The 22,519-nt window shown below is 40.0% G+C and overlaps 1 protein-coding gene across 1 annotated transcript in view; it reads right to left on the bottom strand.

Annotated features, from left to right (window-relative positions):
- Nucleotides 1-22,519, bottom strand: part of adgrb2 (adhesion G protein-coupled receptor B2) — a gene marked incomplete at both ends in the record, with an annotated part of 130,833 nt that overhangs the window by 88,107 nt on the left and 20,207 nt on the right. Inside the window, 3 exons of the mRNA XM_079232359.1 lie at nt 51-212; nt 7,801-7,989; nt 10,013-10,096. Coding sequence (XP_079088485.1) covers nt 51-212; nt 7,801-7,989; nt 10,013-10,096 — 435 coding nt within the window. The remainder of the gene's footprint in view (nt 1-50; nt 213-7,800; nt 7,990-10,012; nt 10,097-22,519) is intronic.

Genomic DNA, 22,519 nt, shown 5'->3' with positions numbered 1-22,519 from the left:
AGAGTGAGAGACTGGGTGTGTCATGTCATGTAAATGGGGATGGTACTAACCAGGACACACTGCTATGTTGCAGAGTTTGGTCTGAGTCTCGGGCCGTCCACAAGCCACGGCCCTGCCTTCGTTCACACACTTCCTGGTTCGCGTCCTGGAGCCCCGCCCACAGGTCACAGAGCACAGACTCCATAACGACCACTCCTCCCACAGCCCATGCACTGCAAACACCCACAAACGTACAACATGTGGATGAGGAATGAGGGAGGGAGGGGTTGCAGCATCCAATCGCAGGCAAGAGGGTTAGAGAATGAGAGAAACATGAGATATTAAATGAGTCGTAGCACATTCCGTAAAAAAACTAAGCATGAATGAGATTACATTCTGACCTCCACAAAACCATTCCAGTTCCAAAGGAAAATAAACATTGAAAATGATTCTGCACTTATATGTTGCTACATGAAATAAAATGAGGATAGGAATGGACATTTGAAGTCATGCGGCCCAGGTCATGACAAGGAAATGAATGTGGTTAATTTGCTTTGGAAATTATAAGAGCTTTCAGTAATTATATACCAAAGTATCCAAAGTCTCCAATGATTTAAAACAACAAATAAAGTATTCAAAATGGTCATCTGCTTTCTTCCTTCCTCTTCTTTCCTTTTTATTGCACATCTCACCCAATTTGAGCAACATACGACATTGAAACACATCAAAACTAAATAAACAAACAGAGGAGGACTTTGCAGGTAATGAACGTTTCAGCCATGTGACACTGGCAGATTGTGCCAAAAATAATTGCTTAAATAATTCGGAAATGTCTGATTTGAGATAAGAGGGAATAATGACAGAAAGAATACTAAAGATGTTCAACAGGAGACTCCAAAGAAAGAAAAGATCACTGACGGGATTGTTTAATGAATGTCGAAAAAAGGGGATAATAAAAACAGATGGACGTGTGAGATTATAAACAGTATTGAGGGAACACAAAAGTATTTGGGCTCATAAAGTTTTAAAGACTTTGGAACAAGAGGCCAAGAAATGGAAGAGGTTATTTGGAAAAAAAACTGAAATGTTCAACCAGAGACCAGAGGAGATTAAGCTATGCTGAAAGAGATGGAAGAAAGAGAGAGGAGAGGATTTGCAAAGATGCTGGAAGAAAGATAGAAAGCAAGATGGAGAGACGGGGAGGTACAGAGGGAGGGAGAGAAAGTTAGAGACAGCAAGATGGAGATTGCTGCTCCTGTGTTGAGCAAAGCTAAATAAATCATGGTGATAAATAATTAAGTCTACTCTGTGAAGGAAGGCTCAGAGGAGCAGGAGTAGAAGGCTCAGAGAGAAGAAGAAGATGGTGGTATTAAAAAGTACAGAGATATGAGAAGCACATAAATAGTGGTATATCCTTAAATTCAGCAAACATGGCATCAGTGTGCATCTTTAGCTTCTGTACACATCTGCAACATGTTGCAGAGAGAAAAAGCTAAAACATTGCCGTCACATTTTGTTGCTCTACTGTTCATTTTATTGAAATGATCTGTCAAGTAAGCCCACTTGCTAGCCTTGCTAAATTGGAGTCAGTTGCACTAGTTGTTCTTAAATTAAAACTTGCAGTAGCCTTGTTAAAACGGAAGTATTAAGTTGACTATGAATATTCATGCCTGCTAACTATCAAGTGTAAATGTTGCAAAGTTAACTGAACCAAGCACCAAGTGTAAGCCTGATAATACCTAATATGGTCAACATATCTTAAAAGATACTTTACTACTATGCTGTTTAACAATTATTTTAAATTACATTTCTCTAAAAAACACAAAACACCACAAGTTACAAAGGTCATGGTAAAAGCTAAGACTAAATAAGCTGTGGTAGCATCATAGTATATATATATATATATATATATATATATATATATATATATATATATATATATATATATATATATATATATACTCCTTTAGAATAATTTAACACAACAACTTAAGAAGTAATGGATTTCAAATTGGCAACCCAGTCCTCAACTTTAAGTATTGTTTGGGTTGAGGTTTAGTTTGGGATCTGTGAGGCATACTGTAGCCAACAACAAACAACCAGTCGCAATTTCATTTATTTTAAGTGGACTATTTCATGGTTAAACAGTCTCAGCCACAAAATAAAGATTTGTGAGCTTTGAAATTGCATTTTAGTAACACCTGCTTGGAAAGTTGTGTTTGTGGAGCAGTTGTTAGCGATGTGAAAGGCAGTATTTTAATGCGGGATTATGGGAAATGTTGTGTGTGTAAGTAAGTCAGTCAAAATATATTGGTTTGAAACTTAAAACAAGACTCATTTCCAAAATATCAAATTTAAAGAATCATGAAGAAAAATATAACCGACACCCTCGAAGTGCTGAGGGATATATAATCTGAAATTGCAAAAGGCAACTTCATATAACAAACTAAAACAACTACACAAAGCAGTCGGTCATATTATTCAATATCGTTTTTTTTTTTTTTTACAACAACAACACTGTAAGACTTGTAAGGCATTACTTCAAATTACTACAAATCTCCATCTCTCAGACCCAATATAAGTGGATCCGAAGTCTGATTGTGCAAAGCCAATCAATTAGCCTATAAAATCCAGCTTGAGGCAAGTTTGGGACACAGACACATTAAAAGGAGAAATTATCAATTGGATATGGCAAGAAGGGTAAAAGCAGATAAGAAAATTAAACAGGAAACATGATAAAAATGTCTTCAGATACTGGGATTAAGATTGTATTACACTACCTTTTGGTGACCAGAGAAATCCATATAGTGATATCTCAAGTCACAAAAAAAAAAGCACAGGGCAATTGCATCACTTGTGTTTTACAATCTTCACACAACGACTACATTAACATATTGCAGCTCGTCTCCTAGTTCATCTAAAAGGGAGTGTATTGCCATCAGGGTTGTAGCTGCAGAGGGAGGATGAAAAGAGCATGTTTACAGCAGCAAACACAGAAGAAAATAATTAAATAACAAACTGATCAGTGGTGATCAAACCACAAAATGACAGATCTGTGTCTCAAATATCCAGTTTATGACCTCCAGAAATTCAAATCTGTGAGAGGTAGATTCAAATGATGTAGCTGAAAAATGTTGGTTTCTGGTCCAATTGCAATTAAGCTCAGATACGAGGAGACAAAATGCCCGTGCTCAACCTCAAACACACTTAGCAAGGCACACATTTACATCACCACAGAGAATAAGCATATGCAAGGATGTATGACTTCCAAACACGTCTTTAAAATCTATGCAATTATCTGATGTACTTACATGTAATGATGCAATATGTATAAAGATATTCACTTTTGATTATTTATTTATAGCTTTTGCGAATGCACAGCGAAGAACATGAACCATATTGATCCTAAACATTACCATCATTAGCAGCAATTTCAATCTGGGGTCGTAGCGCAGCACGGCTGCATTATTCTAAATGATATGTAATAGGCCGTGTGCGTGTGTACATTTGTGTGTTCGTCATCTGCGTGCGTTTATGAATACATCCTTGAATGCACCCTCAGTCTCTTGCTTGAATGATTATTGGAAGTGTGATGTTTCAACGTTTGGCTACGCACTGACCCAGACACACTGTATTCATAATGCACCATTGTTTCACTCCATGTTTTAAATGTCACTGAATCTATGGCAAATGAGCAGTGGCTACATAGAACAAAAGTGAGTACTACTTCACTTTGCACGCTTTGGGGCATGAACGCCTTATTCTTCAGTATATTTTCTGAAGAAAAAAAAAGTTAATTTGCCGGACCAATTACTGCCTAGTTTGCTTTGTCAAGTGCCAGACTATTACTTAAAATTGATTATCTGTATCACCTTAATTTAGGAGTTTTACCCATGAAAAAAATAGGAGAAAAAAAAAAGTCAATTTTCACTTCATTGGCTTTCTGTCCAAGCTGCTTTTCTTTGATGCTCCCTAACTCTTGCAGACGAACATACACACACGCATGCACAGAGATGTGCCCAAGGACATATCCACCCACACTCACAACACAAGCGCACGTCTAAGTCCTAACTTGTGCACAAACACAAATAAATGGTAAAAAGCAGAATTGAAAATTCTAGTAAACCACAATTAGATATGCAGGCAGTACTCTCCCCACATCAGGATATGTGGATGTTTGTGATGGCAAGTAAATGCAAACAGAATAGAGGATCTCGGTTAAAAAAAACATTTAATTTGAAGATCTTCCAGATAAACCAATAGGTTCTGAGCATTAGGGTGGAAAATCCATTGTGCCTGTGTATGTATGTTACATTTTTAACCTATTGGCAACATTATTTACATTCAGAGTGTCACGTTAGTGAGTGTTGATTTAGTATTTGATGTACAATATTTTGATTTCAATGACTGGATTGGAAGTTCAAATTACTTCAGTCCTGATTAGTGTGTGTGTGTGTGTGTGTGTGTGTGTGTGTGTGTGTGTGTGTGTGTGTGTGTGTGTGTGTGTGTGTGTGTGTGTGTGTGTGTGTACTGTACTATATGGGTTTGTTTAACGAACTAAGGAGAAGACAAAGCTTGATTCCAGCAGCAAAGATCAGCAAATCAAACAAACATATAGATTCTACCCCAAATTAAGTCAAAGTAGAAAGAAAAAAGAACATTATTTTAAAAAGTCAAACACACGACTTCATGTATCCTTGCTACCACCCCCACATTTTCGGTCTATTTGAATTTGGTGTGATCCCATTCAGGCAATCCCAGGAGTGCCCCTACAGCCCTCCAGAACCACGTCAGGAAACATCAGAGAAGTGGGGGAAAAATTAAATAATAAACGGAACATAACACAGCAACCAATATTCCATCAAAGGAGCGGCTGAGGATATTTATATCGACACTGAATGGAAAATGAGGCACTTAGACATACAAATCGTGTTGGCACATTTGCATAAAAACAAGATTAGCATACGCAGCAACCGGGAAGGAAAATGTTTCTTTCGCTACTTTTTTTTTTCTTCTTTTGGGGGGCAGTTGAGAAACATGAGTAAACACAGACTTACCCCTAACTCACATGTGAAAGCACACATGTGCTAAAAATGCACACAATGCCGATCTTAGAGAAAATGCAAATAGAAGACACTGAATTGCATTTTAGGCATAAATAGGGATCACTTAAATAGGAATGGACAAAGCCCTAGTAACACCCAGAACTTATGCCGACACGCAATGAAAACTACATATTAACATCACAAACACACATATATCCTGTGAAAAATGTACACAAACAAACACTCAGGGAACGCATACAATATGTCGTACACAGAGAAATGAAGGAACATATTTGCTCAGGGATGAGTCCACAAAAGCACTCACAATGCGACACCACACACACACAGGAAGGTTTAGTCTAATTTGAATGTATATATATATACCAGTTTTCTGTTAGATATGTGAACATATACCCAGCAAATAAGCCTATTCAACCCCATCAATGCTCCTTCCTATAACAATAAGTTCCTCATTCACTAACTCTACACTACACTAGCCTAAAGGCCTTGTCCAATGATGGGCCTCTATGAACGTAGCAGATAAAGCCCAGTGACTCCACCCCATGTTGTGACAATGACATTTAGACAGCAGTGGCCCCACTTTTGCTTTGAGTTATCTGTTCCCAGAGAAGTTATGGCCATGACTTTTCATTTTATAGTCTGTCCTCAAAGGTAATACTCTCATTATTAGAATGGCCGTGTATGGAGGACATTTATGCCATCTTTCTGTGATGCCCTCTCATAGGTATCACTGGGATCAGAGAGGTTAGCCTAGAGACTACCCCACTGTCTACCAACCAAAAGAGAAGGCGATGCTTTCTTCCTCTCTGGCAGTCAAGAGAGAATGCAGTCTTTTATTTTTCAATGTCCCTGAGACAGGCCCGTGGTCAGGGCCCAGTCATTGCCCTAGTCAGACAACCAGGACATCAGCCATCACTCATTTTGTCATCGTATTGTGCAGACAGCTGGCGGTGTAGACGGACATCATATCTGGCTCAGACTTGAGTCCTTTGATTCTACTTAGAAGCCAGGAGGATTCATACTCCAAAAAGTTGTGGGTTTTATTTGTTATGAGTAATGCAGCAATGTGGTATTGCACTGTTGACTTACAATGAAGAGAAAAAAAAAGAATGGAAGACCAGGAATATTGACTTTTTTTATCCCATGCATTCATCTTTGTCAAAACCTTGCACCTACATGATCCATAATGCAACTAAATCTTCAAGCCTCAAACTGCTAGCTTCAAGCAAAAATGCGGAGGAGGGTACAGAGATCTTAACCCCCATGGATTTTTCTTTTTATCTTCAAACCTGTATTGCTCATCTAGTATAGTAATAGAACTGAAAAACAATTTTGCTACCTTTGCCTGTCTGCAGGCTAAAGAATGTTAATATGGCATGAGGAGCTGGGATGTTCACTTCTTCTCGATGATTCATCTACTGCGGTTTTACCAAGCAGCACTGAATTTTTGACATCCTCTGGTTGGGGACTGAGCATCAGCAGTGGATTAGAAAAAGGACAGAGTTCCAGACAGGAGAGAGCCAGTGCCATACAGGATTCCAGTTCAAATGTAATCAGTACGACCAATCAAACCAGAGCAAGACAGGCAGTACTTCACAATTTCATCTCGTAAAGACTTACCCTGGCAATCAGACCAGAGCAGAACTCAACATTATTCAGGATGAGTAATACAAAAGTTCCCTCAGTGAATTGATCTGGCTTGATTGTGTTGTATGTTGCAGAGGAAGAAAGTATGAGGTGCTCTTCATTGTGCTCCTGCCTTTGTGCAGTGAGCAAATATGGTTGAATAATACACTCACACTGAATGGCAGAGCATGTATGCAGATGACAATTGTATTTGATTGGTTGAATTTATTGTGGCGCTGCCATTGCATCTAAAATGCAAACTAAATCCTCAAAAATAAAAGCTGTTGAAGCCATGCAGGTTTAATTTACATTACAAACGTCTCTTTCATATATATATATATATATATATATATATATATATATATATATATATATATATAGAGAGAGAGAGAGAGAGAGAGAGAGAGAGAGAGAGAGAGAGAGAGAGAGAATCCAGGAAGGATGAATTTATGAGCTCAAATGTTACGTCTGTCTCCCTTTTTCTGCTACATTATGGTTAGATTATGTTTTGGCTGAACAGATCCTGTGTGTGTGTGTGTGTGTGTGTGTGTGTGTGTGTGTGTGTGTGTGTGTGTGTGTGTGTGTGTGTGTGTGTGTGTGTGTGTGCGTGTGTGTGTGTGTGTGTGTGCATGTGCCGCCTACCTTCCTCAGAAGTGTCATTATATTAATTATGTTGTTTGTCAATATTTTCTTCAGCTTTCTTATCACATTGTTAATAGATAAGTAAATGCTTCATGTGATGTGTTAAGCAGAGCATGAATGGTTTGATGCTGCATTTAGTCACCAGCAAATTCATAAATAATTTTTGCAACACTGCTCAACCCTTTTCTTTCCTTTTCTCAACTTTTAATCTCTTTCTGCGATCACACAATGTGGATGCATGTCCCCGCATGCCGTGTAGGTAGGATGACACTGTAGCCCCCAGTCCATCACAGATTTGGAAAATCGGTCAGAGTTGTGGCACGTTGTGCCCCCATTGTACATTTACTGTGTAAATGTCAAAAAGTACACTCAACACAGAATATTGAACCCTCATCATTCGTGCTGTGAGAAAACACAACTTACCATTACGCGCCATTAAATTCAGCGAATGCTGAAAGGCTGCCATTTAGGATTGTGGGAAACGTACCTGAGCCTGTGCTTCCCGGCTCACCCGGACAGGTAGCGGTGTTGTTGCACATGCGAGTTTCCCGCAGGGCTCCGCTGCAGAGTGTCCCGTAGGGAGAGGAAACACATGACCGCGTCCTCACTTGCCAGCCTTGCCCACATGTGAGAGAGCACACGCTCCACTGTGACCACTCCTCTGCCGCAGGGTCACCTGAAGAGCGAGACGGAGGTGGACAGAAACAGGGTCATTCACAATGATTTCGACATTCAAAACTTCTATTGAGGTTTTTCGATTGAGGCTCTGAATTGCTGTAGTAGTAAAAACATATAATATTATTTTGTGTTATTGTGGTTGTATAGAATGCTGCTAGACCGTCAATACACATGCTTGCCTCCCTTTGTGTGTGAAGAGGTTTTGGCCACAATGGGAATTCTGTTTTGGAGAGGCTGAACACGAAGAAATATGGATTGAAGATTGTGAATTTTGCGAATGACTACATATGTCTTTTTTCCATACACCTTGACTTTTGTACAGAGGACTGAGACAATTACGGAGGCGAGCAGCGCCGCCACTCTTGCTGTGCGTTTGTTTAAGAGTAACAGAGACTAGGATATTGCACGTAATATTTCTGTAAATTAATAATAGAAATACTAATTTGAATGTCAACATGAATGAAACATTGAAGCCTGTGCACTATTTGGTGAGCTTCCAGCCCTTGTACGCTCATTGATAGATGTACCCCGTGGTGTTTAATATGAACCTTAGATAGACATGCTGTGTGTAGCCTACATTAGGGACAGCTTTAAGACTATGGACGCCAGCTCAGGAAACACACACAGTGCGTCAGTCACTAAAGAGCTCCTGTCCTATTGATTCCTGCTAGCATTTCCTGATTTTGATTCGCTCTTTACCAACTGAAATAAACTACAAATCATTTTGGATGATTGTGACAACATTGCAATATTACTACAATAAAATAAGTCAAACAAAATTGTAAGCCATACAATTGTCAAGAGAAAAGCCTGGGACTATCATGATAAGACTATCATGATAAGAGGACTTTGTGGTAGCAATAATCAACTAGTCTTTCGTTTTATGGAGTTTATTTCTTTTCTTCTTCCCTAGGTTGTAGTAAAGACTACACACGACATAATTACCATTTGTTGGATATATGAGAGCTTTGCTTATATTGTTCTGTGTTAGATTTTCGCAGTGTATCATTTTGACACGGCCTGGCTTGTAATGCCATATAAATACCCAATATATGTTATTCCTGCATACTATACTAGTATGGGTGATGTGGGATTCACTTAGTGTGAATAAACCGTTATTGAATATTCATAAGGATGATGATCCTTATGATTCAACAATATTAAAACTCGTTCCAAAAAAGGATGTTAATGTAGTAGCAGAGATTGACTGTTCAGCCATTTTTGTGTGTTTCGAGTTCCCCAGGCAGCTGAGGAGAGAGTCCCATTGTAACCTCCGAGTTACGCCCTTAAAAGCGAAAACCAAGTGTTCAGTCATCTCGCTTCGCTCTTTCGAAATTGTTTATGAGCGCCGTGTCCTTTGATAGAGGCGTCATCACATGGCAAAGAAGGAAATCAAATTAATTGCATGTCCGTTAATCGCATTACATCTTCATTAACATGCCGTGAGTCAGGGCTTAAGCTCATCACACATGCCTGGAGGAATGGAAGAATGGGGAGAAGGGAGGAGGGGGTGAGTGAGGTTGGGGGGAGGACAAGACAGAGCCAGGGGTTTCCCTCGCGGTAGGGAGTCCCTCCTATGCAGTGGTAGTATGGAAACGTGTGTGTGTGTGTGTGTGTGTGTGTGTGTGTGTGTGCGCGCAAATTACTGTGTGACCTAGCCTAGTGTGGTTGAATCAGCTAACATGTTATGTCATGTATGTATAAGGCCATACATGTGACATCCATCACATGATTTATGTCATGAATAATTTATTTTCTCTTTTCCAATGATATTAATTATTTAAGCTTTTAAAGTCTCACAAACACAAACACACACACACACTCACTGAGGTACACACTTTCACATTCCCACACATGTGAATGGCCAACTACAGCTGTCCTGGAGTCCAGCCATGCTTCAGAAGGTAAATGAATAATGATGATCTGAAGGAACTCTTTATTTTTAGTTACACATACGTCAAACGTCAAGTTGGTGACTTCTGTTCCAGGCTGTGAACTCATGCACACATCACATTACTCACCAGTTTGTGCTTGAAACACACCTGGCTGGTCAGCTGATCGAGGTCTCTGGGTCTTCACCTTCAGATCATCATCATCATATGGGTCTGAAATCGACAAAAGATAGATGTTTCTCTTTTTTTCCCATACATTTTTTATTGTACAGTTAAATACGAATTCCAGTATGAAGCCAAACGTGTAAGATGTCTACTTTGTTTACTACATGCATCTTTGCCATAGCATACAGAAACTTTGTTTTAAAGCTGGAGTAAATAAGTCCTCATCAGCATCCACATCCACATTGTACATTCAGGGGAGTCAAAGAAAATCACGTTTTTTAGTACATTCAAAACACGACTCTGGAAAATAAAAATACAAACGCCTACAATTCCTTGGCTTGCTCCTTGTAGCAGAATATTTAAAGAACACGCTGATACATTTCAGCACACAACGTGCAGAACCAGATAACAGAATGTGAAGTCTGCAGTATAATCTCAGTAAATCAGGAGGAAGTCTATTCTGCTCTTAAGTCTTATTAGCTTAAAGGCAAAACATGAATTGTCAATAAGAATATACATACTAACAAGCAGTGTGAATTAAGTGGGCAAAGTAAGTAAGCTATTTTTTGTTCCTGGTTTGGAAACTGTACAAATATATATATATAACATGGAGCTACACAGGAGAAAAGGCTTCATCTGATAAACCAGAGCTGATCTGAAGTGGAACACCTTGAATAAATGGTGAGCATTAGTTGAAACAGAACAATTGCCTAGAGAGAAAGTACGGAGAAAGCAGAAGCATGCAACATATCTAAGTCGGTTTTATCTCAATTCTTACAAACATATGGAGGCATGAGCACAGTCTGTTCTGAATCTGTGCAAATGGATTTGTAGGCTTAGTTTCAGCAACACAAGACTTAATCAACTCCCTCGGCAGGGAAACAATCTTTGATACAGCAGATCCTTTTCACTTGGGTACTTCTTGCCCATGGGATTCTTTGCAATGGTTGCTTCATGCAAAGCAGATGAGACGAACAGTGTATCTAAGGTACATTATCTACATGTAATGAACTAGTGTGCGTGAGTGTGTGTGTGTTTGTGTGAGTGAGTGCAAAAGTGAAATTCCTTGCATTAGCTCTTATCAAGGGGTTGTCCTGAGAAAGAATAAAAACACATGCATTTACAGCACACCTCCTCCAGAGGCTCCCAATAAAACATTAGCATGATTGTATTGGAATTGTCTGGAACTGTCTGGATTGCTCAACGGCCATTGCAAACAGCCCTCTAATTTGGCCTTTTACAGAAGCAACTCTTAGGAAGGGAAAAAAATACGCTTTTTTTTATATCCTCAAGATCTAGATTTTTACTGTCTAATTCTCTCTCCCACTTCCTTGATTTGTCCGTTGTTCTCAGCAAAATCACTTTTGCTTAAAGGCCAAGGTAAAATATTTGACCACAGGAACAATCTAATTATTGTGTTTGTGTGCTGTCTAGATACGGTCTGCAGCTGGCTACAGCCCTGGGTAAAATACATTACTATTGTGTGCATGTGTGGGTTGCTAGCTTCACTTTGTTTTGAAACAAACTGAAATCAGCAAATGGTGCGGTCTGAAAGTATTTCAGAAGACAATTAGGATAATTCTAGTTTGCCTCATCGCCTCATTGCTTAAGAATTCTGAATATTGTTTAATTTAGTGCGGCAATCAATATGAGAGTAGAGATGCACATACCAACAGCTCTGGGATTTAAATGTTTTTATGAGCCATACTCAGGTCAGTGCACAATACAAATGCTTACTTGCTTCGCTGCCAGTAACATCTTACTCTAAAAACATTAAAATTTGTGCCCAGAAAAAGTGATCCTACACATTTTGGCTTACATTTGCACAGTCTCAGAAAATGGCAAAAAAAAGAAAGGTAATTTAGTTTAACTTGAACACTAACTTTTCACCTCCTAATTTTCATCTCCAGCTTCTTCACTGCAATTGACACTTTGCTATGCCCCAACCAAGTTGTTGGCCAGTCTGCGTTTGAGCGGTGGGTCAGTTGGAGGTAAAGCATTATCAGTTAATTACTAAATCCTCCCCCAAACAGCAATCATCCAATCACTGTTTTGCAACCGTAACTGGTCACAGAGGTCTCCATGCTGAAGCTTTGTGCATGGGGCTGCAGTCATAGTGGAACCGGTACCTGAAAAGTTTGGAGGGGTGGTGTTGTAGTCTTTGTTTTATCATATATTATTATTATTATTATTATTATTATTATTATTATTATTATTATTATATGTGTAGCAATCATGTGCATATTTAAGACCCTTTTAAAAATTAGCTAAAGAGAGTTTTCACACAGTTTGAAAGTTAGCATTAGCATTAACAAACACTAACATGCTACAGCTGATAAAATCTGCTTGACAGTCATCATTTCAGAAGACAAATCCCACAGCCTCGGGTTGCAATGAGAAGGATGCCGAGTTCTCTTCATCCTTTTCAGATTCCTCCTGCTGTTCTTTTTCGGTGCCACAAAGCCAGCAGCCCATGCTCTTAGCAAAACACGAGCTGCTAACCCCACTGATCCACTGAAGTGAGTTTGGTATAGGTTTAAGGTCTGACTGCTGACTGAAAGGATTCGTGACTAACGTCAGTGGGAAATCAATGGCAGACAAGATGCCATAAACTTCAGCAAGAGCGACAGAGGAAGTGCCGGTCCCAATCTGGGAGTTTCTGAATCATTTTCTGGCAGAATTGGGCCTAAATTAAGCCCTGTGTGTGGGTCTATGTTCTTCGCTTCTGTGCTTCTGAGACACAGAGGTCAGTGAAGCAGGACAGAGTAATGCCTCACATAAAATGACCAGTGAGGATTACATTTCCCTCCATATCTTTATCTCTCTCTATGTGTGTGTCTGTTTGCCTCTCTTTCTCCCTCTCTCTCCCCTAGGTCTACGGCACAAAAGAGGATTTAGATGGAGACCGGAACAGAGTCCTGCACAATCGAAGGTAAAGATCAATATGGATAAACCCCTTGAGAGTACTGACCTTTACAAACCCCAGTATATTGTTTAATGTTGTGGACCGCACTTTAATGGAAACATCATTGCACACTTCATCACATCTTCTTGCACTCTGTCATCCTTACTTTTTTCAACCCATTTCAGCTTTTTCTTCATCTCCAGGGGAATCTATTTCCCATCTATAGCTGGCAATATCACTTCCAATCGTAAGCTGGGTCGATAATCCTATGACTGGTTGGGAGCACAGGTTTGATATTTTACTTGTAGTATAGTGCTGATGCTTTAGTGTCACCTGACAGAAGTGTAGTTGGCGTGAAAACGCCTTTTCAGGATATTGCCCTGACAAAAGAAGATATCACCTTTGCTATAGTTGCAGTGCAGTGCATGGCCACTATAAAATGATAGGTCGTCATCAATGTATTCAGTCAAGGGTCTGCTAAAAGCATTTTCTCTGAACCTACTCAGATTTAATGGGAACACTTGATGTTGTAAGAACCAAAATAGCAGGGCAAAACCATGCTTTTGTCAACCCCCTTCTACTATCTCGGGGAATAAGTTAAAGTGAATATGTATAAGATGATCAAGGCTATTTAATCCCAAACATTGAAACCGACTTGGGGACATGTTACTGGTTGTGAGTATAACTGTGTCATTTGAACCCATTCGCGTTGAAATTACCTATTCAGCGTTTAGTTGTATGTCCCTTCTGGTAAAAAAAAAAACACGGCGAAGGGCAAAAGGCAGAAACCGAGGCTTCAAACTATAGTCCATGGATCAGAGGCTAGTTAGTTGAGTTTGTTGAGAACAGCACATCTAATTGATTTGTAGTTTTGGTGTTGGCTACCACCTTGTACTGTTCACTGATAAATTGTTAACAAAGCCATGTTTAATCTCACAATACACATAAAGTGATAACCTGTGACATTTACCTTCAAAGAAATGTGTTTGCCTCGTCAGAACTCAACTGCTAACAATATAGAAATGCTTCTCAAACTGTTTTTCACCACTTATTTGCTCAAGGCTATTTTCTCTCTTTGTGCTCAACAAACTGTGAATAAAGTAGCATGTTGAAGGGAAAAGTCCCATTCCTAACCCGCCGAGCGCTATCACTCAGCAAGCAGAGACTTTTGTCAGCTTCCTCAACTCAATGCAAAGAGCGCTGGATTACACGCGATGAACACACACTAGTATTGAAAACATGAACACAGCATATTGAGCATCTAAATACACACATTAGCAGTCACACCAAAGCTCAAGTGTACCTCGACGTGGCACAGACACACACACCTACACAATAAGAGGTAAATATTTGACTGATGAATACACGTCATGCAGTAAAGCGGTGTTGAGCCCATACAAAGCAGCAGGATGGGGAATAGGATTGGGGCAGAGCCAGTTAGAGCTCCTTTGTCAGACTGAGCCGGGATTTAAGCCTGCTGGGATGACTGTATGTATATCTATGTGTACGTGTGTGTGTGTGTGTGTGTGTTTGACAGAGCATTGCATATGGTAATATGGTAAAACAGCTGTGTTAAGTATATGGCACGCACAAAACAGTGGCGCGGATATGTCTTCCGTTGACTACTGTCAGCTCTTTCAGTGCAGCGTATATGATTGAATGCACTCACTTAAAAACGCACACTCACAAACACACACACAGAGCTATTTCTCAGCCGTATATCAAATCTGAGCTTATAGCTCTCTGGTGCTGTCCATTTACTCCAGGGTCCATCTGGGAGAGCCCAAACTGATACAAGCGTACCATAATGGACTTTTTATAAGCTACTGGACAGACAGACCCACTCCATCTTTTCTCTCTCTCTCTCTCTCTCTCTCTCTCTCTCTCTCTCTCTCTCTCTCTCTCTCTCTCAGCAGCAGATATGAAGAGAGAAGAGAAGAGAGAAGTTGAATCAGGTTGGTGCAGGACAGCATCTTTCCGGCTATGGAGCCTCAAGGTCATTTGTGTGCCTTCAAAATGGATTCAGAATCTAGTTTTCTCAGCCCCACAGGCTGACTGCTGTGTTTCACACCTGCACAAACACGCGCGCGGGCACACACACACACACACACACACACACACACACACACACAGACAGACAGACAGACACACACACACACACACACACACACACACACACACACACACACACACACACACACACACAGATCAACACAAGCCCTTGTATACATCCAAACTGCCAAATTGGCTTTGTTTTGTTTAGCTTTCATTCTCAATCTCAAATTGCCCTTTTCCCCCCATTTTTCTTTCTCTCATTTGATATTTTCAAACCTTCCAACTCCCACACCGCACAGTCATTCGGTCTATCATTCTGCCCTCCACCCCCTCACCCACTGTCTTCTATTTCAGACTGCCTTTCTCTCGGTTCCATAACAAGATGAGCATTTTGATGGATTTACAATTCAGCAAAGCTACAATGAAAGAGCAATCAATGCGAGGATGGCCAAAACAATTAATTCAAAGCATGGGCATGCAAGATAGCCTGATCACGCGTTTGCAATAAGCCAACGTAGCAGTGTTTACAACAAAGCTAGAACCATGTTAAATGAATCAATGGGAGATAAGCTTGAGCCCCTTGCGAATTTGTTGTAAATGTTAGTGCACTTTATGTCTCTGCATCAGTCTGACTCATATTGCTCAAAGGTACCGCATATTCCTGGCAGAAAACCTTGTGTCCTGATTCAGAGATCTTGTTGTCTGTCAATCCGGCAGGATAATGTCTTTAGTGTTGACTAATCAAATAATGAAAGTCCTACAGATAAGAAAGTGGCACAAATAGCAGATATAAGGCATAGACTAGACATAGAGAGCAGCGATGCTAGTGTTACCGGCACGAGACCTAGGGGAAATCTGGAACCGCAGCAACGGCTACACAGGCTAGGTAGCAATGTGTAGCCGGTTGGTTTAACTGTGACTTTATTCTGAACTCAATGACAGATCAAAACCTTTAGCAATTTACATAATATAAAACAAAATACTGGCTAACACTCATTTAAAACACATTATTCTCTTACAAACTATGGTGTAACACTGAAGGTCACGAGCGGAGCTAGCTAGGTAGCATTAGGACGTTTGTCAGAACCGTTAGCTACAAACTGAGGCAAAACATCTTCATCAACACACATCTCCAAATCAACATTACAGAACATTTACTACTACATTCACCTTAAATAGTAACCCAAACTAAAGACATAACAACGAGTTTTGCCATACTTGTGAATTGACAGAGAGAGGACCAACTTATTTTTCATGCTTGCTCAGAGCTGGTTTTATGCTGAACTGCGCATGAGCTGCGCTTGCTGCTACGTCCTCCCTAATGGATCCACAGCAGCACCACAGCGCCATCTACTGACGTGATTAATGTATTGCCTTGTGTTAAGAATGTGAGAATAGTTTTTAATTATTTACAAGAAAGGGGAGTCTGTTTTAATGTAACTAACCTGCAGTATTTCCAACCCACTACACTAGCAGCGGTGGCGCTTTGGCCTAAATACTATTGTGAGTATGCTAGCGTGCTCACAATGACAATGCTAACATGCTGATGTTTGGCAAGTGCAATGCTTACCATGTTCACCATCTTAGTCTAGCTTGCTAGCATGCCAACATGTGCTAATCAATCCAATAGTTATTGAGACATTTCAGTAAAGACCAAAGTGGTAAACTGACCAAAATGAGCTAAAACTGAGATCTGACTACAATATTTGTCACATCATCAACCTTTCCCAGCCATTATCTTTGTTTTTCTGCCCGTTTCCCTCCGATACAGGCCTGCCAAAAATATCCAATAAAAAAATCTATCAAACCCAGTTTGGCATTTTACCGGGAGGCTGTTCATATTACAGCAGCTGAACGTATGTACATGACAGAGTCATACATACAGATCGATGAGTGCTCACATTTGCCTCTGCACTGCAAAAAAGGAATTTCAAGAAAGTAAAAAAAGCCTTGTATCAAGAAAATAAGTCATATTTGCCCAAAAAAAGAATATTAATCCTGTCAAGCATGTTTTGATTAGAACACATATCTAATTTTAGGAAAGTATGCCTTACTTTTTCTAGATTTTTGGCTTATTTTAAGAAATCTTGTCAAGCAAAAAAATCTGCCAATGGGTTAAGTTTTTTTTTCTTTGATATGGGATGATTTGATTAAATAAATGAATATTTTGCTTCTTTCTAGAAGGGCTGTTTTTGCAGTGTGCAGTGGTATGCTGTTACCATAGAAACATTGTCATGCTGACGCTGTAAAGGATCGTAAGGGATATGGGTGGGTGGTCAGGCACAGGGACAAAGGAGGTGTATTATAAATCAGTGTCCACGATTGGTACCAGTTCTGCATCTGACCGAGAGGTGAATGGAGGCTGCAGACGGTTTCTCTCAACTGTGTTGAAGGGCAGCTGCTCTGACTCTAATAGTCCTTTCTTCTTTCTGCCTGTGTGCTGCTTATTTGTTCTTACACTTTCATTGTTTTTTTATCTTTTGTTCTTCTGTTTTTTTCTTCATATTTTGCAGTCAACTATTTCTCAAGTCTTTGTTCTTCCATTTGTTTTCTGCATTTTTTTCAAATCCATTTCCTTTCTTTTATATTTATTTGTCTTCCTTTCTCTTTCAATATTTTAAATGTTCTTTAATTCTTTTCAGATTTTTAAACACACTGAAATGCCTTTGTGCAAATGTTCCTTGACGAACACAAACACATACACACACAAACTGCATTTGTATGGGCACCTTGCTCGCAACACAGAGCACACTCGGCCAGGTGTTTTTCATGGATCACAGGAGAGTGGCATGAGAAAAGTCCGACCTTGGTTTTCCACTCGGTAGAAGTGACAGAAGAAATGATACTCAGGCCCTGACTCTCGCCCTCAACCTCTCTCCTGAGTATATACAAACACTCATACACCACTTACCTCTGCTCTTGCAACTACATTTTATCAGAGGGAAGGGTCAGCGCAGCAGGACAGAGGGGCGATCTTTAGGGCCGTGCATTGCACACAGACTTGCCCCCAAAACTCTTGCGCACACACACACACACACACACACACACACACACACACACACACACACACACACACACACACACACACACACACACACACACACACACACACATTAGTTTGGCTTAGCAGTACTAGCGAGGTATTGCTCCTGTCTACAGCAAGATGGTTTTCTTTTTTCTTCAAGGCGAGATGAATGGATGAATCCATGTGAAATAAAATGATAAGAAAGCATCAAAATGAGGTGAACCCCAAAAGAAGAAAAAAAAAGCAAAGATCCACGAGCCGGGCACTGATAACCCGGTGTCCAGATTTCTACACGGTTATCTTCTTTTCAGCTGGGAAATGGAAAATTGAGCTGTGATTTGAAAACTGGAAACATGTTTCTTTGTGGATGTCTCTCAGTAATGGATGTGCTGTTTATGCTTTGGTACAGTCTGTTACAGCTATGTGCTATGATTAGTCTTAATATCTGCTAAGGTTTACTTTGGACTATTTAGTTAAAGTATTTAGTTACAGTTCTGTTTTGTACCTGATGATTGTTTTGTCTACTTTTAGATACAGTAACCCCACACATGAGAACGGTTGTGCTCGAGTGTGTTATGTCTGTAATTCACTGAGCATTTGGAACAAAATGTTCGACAAACCAATACGCATCAATATGATCTGTGTGCCCATTCACACAAATACACAACCATGACTTTATGCTTACTTAAAAGGCATATGCTCGCTTATACAAGCATGCTCTCAGCCGCCCACAATACCGACTCCTGCCTCAAGAGCGGCCTTAATGGCTTCTGCAGAAGAATCAAATGCAGTTGGTGTACCGGAGATGGAGACGTACAAAGCCAAAGCAAACAGCAACATAAAGAAACTGCTCAGTGACACTTTTAAAATGTAGAACAACTTTACTGCAACACATTTCACTCTAAACAATCTAAACAATACAAGTTTGTGCGAGAGTTTTGACGTCTTCGGATTGTTTCCCTTATCCATGCACCTTTGAAGTAGGTTGTGCCAGAAACCCCCACCCTGCTTTTACAAGAAACTACTTAGCAACATGTTGAATGCTCTCACAGGTTCTGTTGTGCATCCATGGGAAATTGTATGTCATCCTTTGCCAAAAGGGACTGCATACAATCACAATACAAATCCAAGCCAATCATATTCGTGCTGATGTATATGGCCATTATAACCTGATATTTCTCACCACTACTGCAATGTCATCCATCACCCTATCCTCCTCCTCATGTACTGCGCTTCTAATATTGTTGATTCAGATGTAATGCTCATGTCAGTGCTTATTAAGAGGGGATTCATTATTCATAATTGGTGCTAATAATCATAGGATTATTTCTACTCCCTCAAAGAGCAGAGCCAATACTGTCAAGTCTCACTGTAACCATCTGCTATAAATGGTTAATTCTGACAGAACCTCCTTTGGACAGACAGATGTCTTTGTTCAAGGGATCAGTATTTGGAACTCTTTATCCAAGGGACCTACATGGATCACAAGGATCATCTCAAATTCATGTTGAAAGCACTTTTGAATATGTCTGGAAACGTTACATCCATAATCACGAGGTTCCAGATTGAAGACATCGTTCTTCAGAAAAGCTTCTTCAGTGCAGTTGCTTTAGAAGAGTGATCAGGCATTAGTCATGGGTGATCAAGTGCCTTTCATTAAGAATCTACGCTTCAATATTATTATAATATCAGAACATTCTTCTTTGCTGTAATTCCATACTCTGAAAATAGTTTTCTTGCATGGAGTGCACTTTTGGCCTCTTGCGCATTATAATCTTTGATATGCCTGCCGGGTAAGGTCGAATTTATACTGTGATGTGAAGCATTAATCACAGAGGTCCTCGTTCTCAATAACTCTCATTTCTTTTGGCAGAGAAGATTAATATCTAGCATTAACAAATGTAACTCTGCCAACTTTTTTCCCTCTGGTGTGACAGAAGGAAGAATTTCACAACATGGCTGTTCCTGCAGAGGATGGCATTCTGTAAAAGTGCAGTCATAACTTTTGGGCCCATATAAGCTTTATCGGTGGTAAAAAAAAAAAAAGGAGGGCTCAAAATGTAGAGATAACCCTGACATTACTAAAGGGAAGTGACACAGAGAAAAACAGGAGAGAGATGTGGACACAAGAATATGTGATAGATACTACAACCACTCGGATCAAGGGATGGATACGTTTGATGCGGACCAAAATGTGTTTCCATCATTGGGTATTGGAAACTGTCAAGTACTGAAAGATGTTCAGTTAAAGCACATTCTGTTGCAATTGACTCACTGGTCCAGTTTGTTTGCGCTGGTGCGAAAGATTTCAATCAAACTCTGACACAGAATAAAGAACACTGGTGCAGACTGGAAAACCTTTTCTGGTGTCGGTCTTCCAAGAGGACTCTGGTTCAGTTTGTTGTGTTGTGCTGAACCTCCTTACTTCACTGATGATGCCAGAGTATGTATCAGGCGTAGTCATTTAAACAACATAATTATTTCAACAGCAACCATAATCTTTTCTGAAACGAAACACTTTTGTTGCCAAAGCCTAACCAGGTACTTTTGTGGCATAACTTTTTGATTATTATATTCAAGCAAAGATCTTGTTTGATTGCAAAAAAAGGATATTGCAGAAAAGAGTTCCGCAAAGTAAAAGTGCATACTTTGAAAATTATTGCTTTATATAAAACGTGGAACTATTGGCCCTAGTACTGACTGACTCTGCCCCCCCCAGAACTATTTTTCTTTCTTTTCTTTCTTTTCTTTCTTTTCTTTCTTCTTACCGGTCACTCCCCTGCACACTTCATATTTAAACACACATGCCACTTTAACAAACACTTACATTAACATTATCTGTTTGTCTGAGGACTTTATCTCATACTTAATGTAATACACATTGCACTGTTGTTGTCGTTGATTGTTGATTGTTGTTTGTCTCGTCTAACGTCTCATGTCTAATGTTTATGCACCTTCCGCCGAGAAAAATTCCTTGTTTGTGTACACATTCCTAGCAAATAAACGGTTTCTGATTCTGAGTAATGATAATCCATACTCCCCCATCCTCTCCATGATCCATCTTTCCTCCTCCTCCTCATGTCCTGTAACCCAGTATACTTTTATATTCACCTCTCTCTCAATGTAAAAAAAAGGAAGAGATAGAAATACCGAGAGTAAAATATGTATTTACTCATCCTCAGTGTGCAGTACTCTACACGAAGAAAACACACACACACACACACACACACACACACACACACACACACACACACACACACACACACACACACACACACACACACACCTATATATCTGGTCCTCAATGAGAACAATCTTCCCCTTTACAGGGCTCAAGGACTGTCAGGGCCTCATCACTTCTGGAGATGGGGCCTCTCGGCTCATTCATACTTTCTCCTGCCCTGCTACAAAATGTTCCAGCCAATTTAATCCAAGGAGAGAAAAGGTGTTGTGCGGAACGAGCGCCTGGATAAATAGCTGAGAGCAATCAGGTCACAAGGCTAATCGAGGGAGCAGTGCAGTCATGCAGCATGAAGGGAGCTCCATACTAAAGAGTTAATTTCAGCTATGGAGGTCAGCAGGGGTTGCACATTTTTCCCAGGGAGAAATGCTGTGTAATAACTACCAGCTACGAGGCTGCTGTGGGAATTTTAATACCTCTAATTGTGAGACCACCATGCTTAGTTAAATGATTCTGTCGTGAATCATCAAAATAAGACTCTGTCCTAGATTTCTGTATGCTGGAGCAGAAGCAAAGTCTGTGTGGGGATGCACGCATGTGCTTATGTTTAGAGTGTGTATTGCTGTCAGTGTGCATTTGTTTCTGTGTGGAAAAAATGCAGCACAGCTAGACATAGCACGAGGCAGCTATTCTCTGGAGAGGTTTTAGCAAGACGTGAATAAATTAAAATAAATGATATAATATATTCTTCAAAAAGTTTGCTCCTCCATGTCCTTTTTTTGCCTTCCTTGATATTTATATATGCTTGTTGTAACTTTTTTTTACTAAAGTGAAGAGAACAAACTTTTTTCATCCAATTTTGGGATGTTTCACCATCTGCCATTGTGAAAGCATTGGTTTGTTTGGAAGGGTTCTTTTCTGGAAGAAGAGTTTTTTGCTTCTATTATTTTGTCCAAAAGGGATCACTTAACAAAAAACAATTAACATAAACTGAGAGTTCTCTGCCTCAATCAACCATCAATAATCAATTTCCTCTGCAGCAGCTTTGGCTATTGGACAAATGCTTAAAGTACACAAGCCACAGAGCTCTGTATCTTCTCCGATTTGTGCTCTCTGCCAGGAGCTTACAGAACAAACCAAGGCGGGTGTATTGCTGGGGACCCCCCGTCAAGTGCTTTTTCAAATTTGGTGCAATTTGGACACGCAACACGTTCAATATTTATGACCTTTGAATAAACAAGCACACAGCACTGTGCAGCAGCAGGGGCGGAGCTTCTGGGCTCTACTGTCCAGCATGTTATCCTC

Source organism: Taurulus bubalis, assembly GCF_910589615.1.
Source record: "Taurulus bubalis genome assembly, chromosome: 16".
NCBI lineage: Eukaryota > Metazoa > Chordata > Actinopteri > Perciformes > Cottidae > Taurulus > Taurulus bubalis.
Note: the sequence above shows the minus strand (reverse complement) of the source record. Positions and strands in the feature narration are given on the sequence as shown.